At 40.4% G+C, this 9,952-nt stretch overlaps 1 protein-coding gene across 1 annotated transcript; it reads right to left on the bottom strand.

Moving 5' to 3' along the window:
* Positions 1–7,881: 7,881 nt before the first annotated feature.
* Positions 7,882–8,168, bottom strand: LOC121434162 (ATP synthase subunit ATP5MJ, mitochondrial). Its single transcript, XM_041633006.1, has one exon. The coding sequence runs from the start codon at positions 8,084–8,086 to the stop codon at positions 7,904–7,906; it is 183 nt and encodes a 60-aa protein (XP_041488940.1). The 5' UTR covers positions 8,087–8,168; the 3' UTR covers positions 7,882–7,903.
* Between the last annotated feature and the right edge of the window lie 1,784 nt (positions 8,169–9,952).

Below are 9,952 nucleotides of genomic sequence, written 5' to 3'. Positions count from 1 at the left end.
TAGAAGGAAGCTACCATAAAGTATTTTTAAAAACCCTTTTTTTTTAAGAAAAAAAAAAACACCTTATTTTATATACCAATGCCAGTCCCTCTCCTTCCTGTCCTTTCACTCTTCCCCACCCTGCCCCCCCCCACCATCCACTCCTCAGTGAGGGTAAGGCCTCCCATGGGGAGTCAACAAAGTCTGTCATATCACTTGAGGTAGGACCGAGGCCCTCCCCCCTGTATCTAGGCTGATCAAGATATCCCTCCATAGGGAATGGACTTCAAAGAGCCAGTTAATGCATTAGAGACAATACTGGTTCCACTACTGGTGGAACTATCCATGCCACACAATTGACACCCACATTCAGAGGGCCTAGTTTGGTCTTATGCTGGTTCCCCAGCTGTCAGTCCAGTGAGTCCCCACTAGCTCTAGTAAGCTGTTTCTGTGGGTATCCCCATCATGGTCTTGGCCCCTTTGCTCATAATATCACTCTTCCCTCTCTATGACTGGACTCCAGTAGTTCGCCCCAGTGCTTAGCTGTGGATATCTGCCTCTGCTTCCATCAGTTACTGGATGAAGGTTCTATAATGACAGTCAAGGTAGTCATCAATGTGATTACAGGGAAAGGAACGCACCATATTCACTATTGCTTAGATTCTTAGCTGCGGTCATCCTTGCACTTTTCCGGGAGTTTCCCTGGTGCCTGGTTTCTCTCTAACCCCACAATGGCTATCTCTTCCAAGGTATCTCTTTCCTTGCTCTCCTTCTCTGTCCTTTACCCAACTCAATCTTCTGGATCCCTTATGTTCTCCTACCTGCTTCCCTTCTCCCCTCCCTACTTCCTTATCTTCTCCCTTCCTCCCCACCTCCCCTGAGGCTGCCAATTTTCTAAGGAGATCTTGTCTACTTCCCCTTCCTAGAGGGATCCATGTTTGTTTCTCTTAGGGTTCTCTTTGTTTCCTGTCTTTTTTGGGTTTGAGGACTGTAGGCTGCTTATACTTTGCTTTACATCTAATATCCACTTATGAGTGAGTACATACCATGTCTGTCTTTCTGGATCTGGGTTACCTCACTCAGGATTGTTTTATCTTGTTCCACTCATATGCCTGCAAATTTCAAGATGTCTTTGCTTTTTACTGCTGAGTAATACTCCATTATGTAAATGCACCACATTTTCTTTATCCATTCTTCAGCTGAGGAACATCTAAGTTGTTTCCAGATTCTGGCTATTACAAATAATGCTGTTATGAACATAGCTGAGCAAATGTCTTTGTGGTACAGGTCTGCATCCTTTGGGTATATGTGCAAGAGTGGTATTGCTGGGTCTTGAGGTAGATTGATTCCCAATTTTCTCAGAAACCACCATACTGTTTTCCAAAGTGGTTGTATAAGTTTGCACTCCCACCAACAATGGAGGAGTGTTCCTCTTATTGGGCATCTTCTCCAGCATAAGCTATCATCAGTGTTTTTGATCTTAGCCATTCTGACTGGAGGAAGATGATATCTTAGAGTCATTTTGATTGCATTTCCCTGACGGCTAAGGATGATGAGCAATTCCTCAAGTGCCCTTTGGCCATTAGAGATTCCTCTGTTGAGAATTTTCTGTTTTAGATCTGTACCCCATTTTTAATTGGATTATTTGATATTTTAATTTCTTGTTTCTTGAGTTCTTTGTATATTTTGGAGACAAGCTGTCTGTCCAAAGAGGGGTTGGTGAAGAACTTTTTTTCCACTCTGTAGTTTGCCGTTTTGTTTTGTTGACTGTGTCTTCTGCCTTGTAGAAGTTTCTTAGTTCAGGAGGTCCCATTTATTAATTGTCAACCTCAGTGTCTGTGCTACTGATGTTATATTCAGGAAGTAGTCTCCTGTGCCAATGCATTCAAAGCTACTTCCCCTATTCAACTTATATGGAAAAACAAAAAACCCAGGAAGCCAAAACAGTCCTACACAAGAAAGGAACTTACAGAGGCATCAACATCCCTGACTTCAAGCTCTACTGTAGAGCTACAGTAATGAAAACAGCTTAGTATTGCCATAAAAACAGACAGGTGGAACAATAGAATCGAATTGAAGACCTTGATATTAATCCACACACCTATGAACATCTGATTTTTGATGAGGAAGATAAAACTATACAATGGAAAAAAGAAAATATTCTTCAACAAATGGTGCTGGCATAACTGAATGTCGAGATGTAGAAGAATGCAGGTAGATCCATATCTACTGCCATGCACAAAACTTACGTCCAAATGGATCAAAGACCTCAACATAAATCCAGCCACACTGAGCCTCATCAAGGAGAAAGTGGGAAGTACACTCGCATGCATTGGCACAGAGCCTTTCAATAGAACCCATACTACCCTTACTGTTTCCTTCCTGAGGCAGGGTTTACTGTGAATCCTGTGTGCCTGCCAAATGTAGTTTTCCTTCTAATATTCTTTGAGACTCTTCCCCCTTTCCCATCAGAGACCATCCCTCTGCCAGCATTTGTCTCCATAGCGTGTTCTGAGTACAAGCAGAACATAAACACTGTGGCCAGCACCAAGGTGTCTCTTAGAACATGCAGTCAGAACTGTTGGCCCATTGCAAATAAGTGGCCTTCTTCATGTCATGACTGAGATAGGAAAAAGACCTGCATTTTCTGTACCCTGCCTGCCTCAGGAGATGTGTTCTGAGATGTCCTCTGGCAACCTGCTCTCTTCAGCATGGTGTTTGCTAGGTCTACTGATCTCTCCTGCCCTTAGCCATGGCTTTTAGCTCTCAGTCACAGTCCTTCCTTGAGTGAGAGACAGCTTCTGGTTTTATTTTTTGTTTGTTTGTTTTTGTTCTGTTTCTTATAGTCTTGAAGTTTTCATGCAGCGATGGATCATTTTCCACCCAATTTTTTTGGTTAGTCTTCATCTTTAAATGCTATCCAATGACAACTTCCCTTCCTTCATCTGTGGCTTGTCAGTGTGCTTGATGACATTCCATTGATAAATCCATAGATTGTAATGGCTTCCATTTCTGAAAGATTTGGTCAGATGTAGTGTCTAAACCTTTCTAGACAGCTATTAACCTAGCAGTAGAGCAAGTGTATACCCTGAGAAAAGAGTGACTCTTTGGTAGGACTTGTATAAACCAGCATAAGCCTTGGACACTTACTCCGAGGAAGTCCTGCAGCTGTGCACATTCCTCGATTTTTTGTTCTACTTTTTCTGTTGCTCTTCACTTACTTATTTCAAGCTGGCGGGCAGTCCTTCTGCCTCAGTTTTCGGAGCAGCTCAGATTACAGGTACATATACCTTCAGTATATTCTCAAAAGACAAATTCCATTCCCAGCCCCCACTGCTTAGCCCCTTTTCTCCCACGTGCAGATACACTTCTTGCCCTGTCATTCATAAATAAACTTGACTCATGCTAGCTGAAGGCATTTGTTTCATGTTTAGTCTGCTACTCAACAATATTTTTTTTCTGTAAAAGGGCAGTTAATAACTATTTTCGTCTTTAAGCCACACAGTCTTGGTCTTGAAGACTCAACTCTGTGGCTGCAGCTCCAAGTTGCAATAGTCAATAGTAAATACATAGACTGTTCCTAGGAAACCTTTGTTTATGGACATAAAATTTATATTTTGCAGAATTTTTATATGCTCTGAATTATTGTTTTTCTTTGGATTAAAAATCTATGTAAAATGTTAAGAACGATTTGGCTCCTGGATAGGCTTTTTGACCACCAGGATTTCTGGGCTTCTTATGCTTGTGTAAAAAAAGAGTCTTGGATAATGGTAGGTGCTTGCTAAAAGCTTGTCTGGGGATAATATACTTTAAATAGTGTCTTTGGAATATATAAGCACATAACATGGCCTTATGTTTGCCAAGGTCAATTTAGTTGGACAAACACTTTCACAAATGTGATTTGATTTCATCCCTCATCCTGTGGTTCTGCAGGGATAGTGGTGATTCTCCTTTACAGTGATAGAGTTTGTCTTTGGAGTGTATTTGGCTTTGTGCTTTCAATGACTTCCATGGGACTCCAACAAAAACTACCATAGAAAATGTCTGGACATTTCTACTTATATGGGGGATATTGGGGTGATTTTGATCTCAAAATTACACATTAATCTTCTATAATTCACTTCAACTGCTTAGACTGCTCTCACCCACAAGACAATGAATGAGCCCCATCAGTCTCTTGTAAGCATGCAGTAACAGATAAGCCTAGAAGTTCTGCCTGTGATGTAATTACTGAATGATTGAGGTCCCCTATGGGGTGAGAAAAACTGTGTTAATCACCTCCCAGATTTATCCCTCTTCCTTCTTTAGTCTGTTGTGTGCCCCTGGTCAGTTCTATGTCCTTGAGGTCAGAGTCCAGGTGAGTTTGAGGAATAGGAAGCACCAGGGAGGTAGAAAGGGTGACAGGAATTGAGACAGGATGCTCATCCTTTTACTAGATGTGAAGACCTTGACATCTACCTCTTCTGGGTGTGCTGTAGCTATGTCTTCCATAGGGGCCAGCATTCTTCTACCTGTGATAGGTGTGCTGTGACTGCATCCTCCATCACTAGCTCATGGTCATCTTACACATCCAGGAGACAGGTTGAGAGCCATGACTGTTCACGCCCATCATCCATCCATGGGCTTGATTAGTTTCTGGTTTTGCTGAGTCACTAGCACATTAGCATACATTAGCATAAGGCTCTGCATCTTTTTAGCTTTTTAAACCTAAGAATTTGCCCCTGAAACTGTTCCAGTCAGTTCACAAAGACATACTTTAAAAAAAATGGTATAAGCACAAATCATAAATAGCACAAGTCTTCTGTCAGGCTTGTTACATTACTTTGTGGTGCAGGCAGCCAACAATCATATCTTGGCATATACATACATGTGTGTACATATGCATACATACACACACAAATATATAATTCTGATGTACATGAAATATGAGCTACATTTTAGAAACTTTGTTTCCTGGTTCAGTATAATTTTCACCTTCATTTTCTTACTCTAAGTGAAGTTGGACATCTCTTGTATATTCAGGAATCATTTATACACATGCTTTTTGGTAGATTTTTTTATCTGTAATCTTTTCTTCTTTTTCCTTTGTTGGTTGTATCTCTTTATTACAGCTTTGTGAGGACTCTTCCTGTGTTAAGGATGTTATAAAAATGTTTTTTTAATGACTTGTGAGGGTGTTTCGTATATCCTTGCTTAGTGCTTTGATTTTGTTTATAGAAGTCTTTCCTGGGAATAATTTTAAAAAATTTATAACAAGATACACCATTTTTTTTTTTTTTGCTTTTGTGGCTTCTGTATTGTGTGCTACAGAAAAGAATGTCCTTCTGAGATCTACTATATTATATTATCATGGGTTTGGGATCTTACCAATATTTTTCATCATTTCTGGAGAGTATATATAGCATTTTTTTTTTTTTTTTGGTAACACGTCAATATGGCAAAGGCTACTAATTGATGTGATCACTAGAGCTGAATAATCTTTGAATTCTGGGCATAAGTGTCTATTTTTTTCTTTACATTCTGTTTACTACTTGGCAGGTAAATGTTAATTGATTCAGTCAGCTCTTCACTGCTGAAATATGGCCTCCAGAAATGGAACTCTTCTTCCACACTACACGGAAAATGACTTTAGGACAGTGTTTTAGACTCGGTTCTGGCTACTTACAAAGTCTCAGCTCCATTTTGTCTTTACAGTAGTAGGCACTGTTGTTTTCTAATCATTACTGCAGCCATGACACATATTGCTTGTTATTATTTGGGGAAGTGTCTGTCAAAGGTCCATGCACTGAAGACTTGCTCATCAGCCTGCAGTGCCATTGGGAAATCCTTTAAAAAATGGGACCAGCTGAGAAAAATTAGATCACTGGGGTGTGCCCTTGAAGGGGTTCTTTATGCTTCTGTCAAACACCCAATAAGGTTATTTAAGGGAGGAATTTTTCTTCTGGTTCCCAGTTGTAGAGGGCTTTGGACTGTCATGGTGGGGGAAACATGGCAAAGGCTTTCTGGGAAACAGTGTTAGAAATGATTCCTATCACAGCAGACCAGGAGCAGAGAGCAAGACAGGAGCCAGGGGCTGAGTATCTCTTTCAACGGCCTGCCTCCAGTGACCTATTTTGGTCATCCGGTTCACTTTATAAAGGTTTGGCAAACACTCAGGCAGAAGTATTCGAGACACCAGGTTGAGTGGAACATTTTAGATCCATAACTGGACCCTAGCTCATCCTCTCCTCGGCTGCTTGCTGGCGTCATGAGCTGAGCTCGTTTCCTGTCCTAAGCTCTTTTATGATGTACTACACTTCCACAGCCCCAAAAGAAACAGGTCCCTGAAGTGGATAGAAGTCTCCCCAAAACTGTGAGCCAAAATTAACCTCGACATTTCTCTCTCTCTCTCTCTCTCTCTCTCTCTCTCTCTCTCTCTGTCTCTGTCTCTCTCTCCCTTCCTCCCTTACTCTCTCCCTCCCTTACTCCCTCCCTCCCTTACTCCCTCCCTCCCTTACTCCCTCCCTCCCTCCCCCCTCTTTATTTCTAGTGCTGGGGATTAGATGGAAAGACTTGCATATTTTGAACAAGCACGATCACTGAACTACATCCGTAACCAGTTTTTTTTTCTCCTCTGGAAGTTGATTGTTCCAGGTGAGGTGTTTCGTAACAGCAACAGAATGCTGACTACCACATTACTGGGGCCTTTATTATGTATTGCTGCAAGTTTGGACTCAATGCTTCTGTCAGTACTTCCTTACCCACCCATGAGCCTGGGCTAGTAGAATACAGCTGAGACCCGGGTTTCATTGCACCTGATGGGTAGTGTATTTTGGCCCATGAGCACACCGAGTAAGGGGTTGTCCCTCCTTAACAATTTGGCATATCCGGTCCTTGTTCATGCTTCTCAGGTCTCACACCTGACTCTACCAGAATTTTCTGTAGCACTTCCCAAGTATGCTAGATGACAAGGGCCCCAATGTTCTCACCCTCAATATCCCCAATGAAGGTGACCCTTATTTACACTATTGTATATGTTTTCTCCATGATAATTCATAAAATAAATTGACTAATAGCTCCTTTAATGTGATTATTTTGCAGAAATTTTGTTATCAGTGTTATACTATTTGCATATAAAGAATATGAATGTTCTAAAACAATATACATGGCATTGGAGTTTCCAATTCTGTAACATTTATTAGCAATCTGTGAAACTAGCCGGCATAGTGGTATCTATGTACAGCCAGCACTGGACTGTTGAGGTCAGAGGACTTTGGCTCTGGGCCAGTCTGAACTATATACCAAGACCATGGAAAAAACCTCCATGATAGGTGGGGGAAATCTGTCCAGATTAGGGCACTATAAAAGTGTCTGTAATAATCATTTTAATTCTATATCAATTAACCTTGATAGTTTTTTTATGTTTGGAGGTCAATTTTGATAGTGAATATTTATTGTTTATATAAAGTTTTATCTCATAATTCAATAATTCCCTTCTGTATTTGCCTTATCATTTCTAATGCTTTATTTTTATTTCTCCCTTCATTGTTTTTAGTGATTTTGATGTGAGTTTTAATAAAACTAGCACTTGGGTTTGTTAATGGACACTACTGATTTTCTACTTTCACTTTAGTAGTTTATGGTTTTATCCATAGAAATATGCTCTTTCTTTTTTTAAAATTTATTTATTTAATATGTATACATTATTCTGCCTCTGAAATATGCTCTTTCTGACTTCTTTTGGTTCATTTGGTTATTTGTCCAGGCTCTCAAGTATATGTGTAACTTCCTCAGTTTTTTTTTTTTTTTGGCTGATCAGACACATTTATTAATGCCACATTGTAAATGGTACTTAGAGAAGTGTACAGCGATGTTCCATGTTCCCATCTAACACAGCTTGCTGAAGTTTAGCCGACAGGATTCATCTTGAATGGACTCGGAGTCGTTAGTGATGACCATGGGCAGGTGCAGGACTGGAGCCTTTCAAAGCTTTACTTCTTTTATCAGCACTCCTGATTTTATAAAGGATGAAGGTCATCAACCCCATTCCTACCCAAATTTCCTGGTAAACCTGGGTATAGTAGGGTTTCATGGGGACCCAGACATTCTTAATAAGGCTTTGAAGCATCTCAGCGGGACCAAGGCCACAGGCCACACCAGATTTCCACAAGCCTGGGAAAGGTCACTGAACACGCAAGCGCTGCGCGGGGCCAGTCCACTTCCTCAGTTTTTATACTTTATTTTTAACTGCATAAATAGTAACATATATTTTCTTTTATCATTGTTTTAATTATGCTACATAAGTCATGACCCATCTTGTTTTCATTAACATTTTTTTACTTTAAACCTTAGTTTATATTTGTATATTTATTATTATCAAATATGGTGAATAACTAGACTGAGCATATAGACATTCATTAACATGGTTTTCTAAATATCCTATGATTTGAGGTTTGATTTTTTTTCAGTGGCTGAAGAATTAAGGAAATCTTTTAAAATAGCTCTAAATAGAAGGCTCATTTCTAAATAGTAGTTTTCAGTTTCTATTTTTATTATGGGTGTCTAATTTTACTGTATGGCAACCACAAAACATATTTTCCCTTTTAAAATTATAACAAAGAGTCTGATACATAGCAATCAGAACGTCCTCACTATTTGTTGCTTAGGTCTTCTGTTATATACTGTGGGTATGGACACACAAGGTGTGTCCGTACACACAAGGTGTGTCCGTATGAGGTTTACCATGGCATGATGCTGAACTTCTGCACATTGCTCAGTACATCTCCTGTGCATTACTCTAGCATGTGGTGTTGTATTTTGTGAAGTGAACTCATAACTGTTATATGAGTGTTGGGGACTGCAAGCTTCATTGTGTTAAAATGGATTCCTTGGTGAATTCTAAGATTTCTTCCTTTAAGCATATATGTTTGAGTGCATATTTTTTGTTTTACTTTGCAGTTGTTTTAAAAGAGGAATCATTGCTGGGCGGTGGTGGTGCACGCCTTTAATCCCAGCACTCAGGAGGCAGAGGTAGGAGGATCTCTGTGAGTTCGAGGCCAGCCTGGTCTACAAGAGCTAGTTCCAGGACAGGAACCAAAAGCTATGGAGAAACCTTGTCTCAAAATCCAAAATAAATAAATAAATAAATAAATAAATAAATAAGGAACAATGCAAGCCCATGGAGGGACAAAGCTCTGGTTTTGTCGTATCTGTAAGGGGTAGGACTGAAATCCCTGCTACATGGTCTCCTTTCCCAAGCCTCAGAAAAATTGATTTCATTTACATATCCCAACTGTTTGAGAAAAATATATCTTATGCGTATATTTGACATATAAATTAGAACAAATTAAGTCAAATCTAAATAAATAGATACATAAAAGCTGATTATTCAAAGCTGATCACCCAATTACCTTGAAATTTTCTTCCCTCCCACCCTCTACGATTTAGACATCTTTTTTATCTCTCTTTCTCTCTCTCCTCTTCCTCCTCCTCTTCTCTCTCCTTATTTTCTTCTTTCATCACTTCTTCTACACCTCTAGACCCTCTCTCCCTCTGCCTTCTATCTGTGTTCTGATGCCCACCTCTTAAACATTCTATTCAAGGAAGAGACCTCTTTCTTCCTTCCCCCTAGCAACTATCAAGCTCTTTGAACTTGAGGACCCTTGAATCACTTAGGATTGGTTTGAACTGCCAGATAAAGGGAAGAGTCAACACTAGCCCCTCTGGCCTGCAGCCTCTGAAGCCCCTGCAGCCCCTGCAGCCCCTACAACCCCTGCAGCCTGTGCATTCTAGAGTTTGTCATCATCATTTTTTTAGCAGCCTTTTCTCCTTCTACATACCTATACCAGTTCCCACTCCCTTCCCTCCTCCCACTGCCCCCACCCAACACCTCATTTACCCCTCAGAGAGGGTAAACCTTCCCACGGGGTGTCAACAAAGTCAGACACATCAGTTTGAGGGAGGACCAAGGCCCTCCCAGTGATACCTAGGCTGA

This window comes from Microtus oregoni, unplaced genomic scaffold (genome assembly GCF_018167655.1).
Source record: "Microtus oregoni isolate MIOR12 unplaced genomic scaffold, Mior012 000042F_ref0000377, whole genome shotgun sequence".
NCBI lineage: Eukaryota > Metazoa > Chordata > Mammalia > Rodentia > Cricetidae > Microtus > Microtus oregoni.
This window is presented reverse-complemented; position numbering and strand designations above follow the sequence as displayed.

Excerpts from the sequence above, each read along its gene's own strand:
- LOC121434162 (XM_041633006.1), bottom strand. The coding sequence starts at position 8,086 with ATGCTTCAAAGCCTTATTAAGAATGTCTGGGTCCCCATGAAACCCTAC.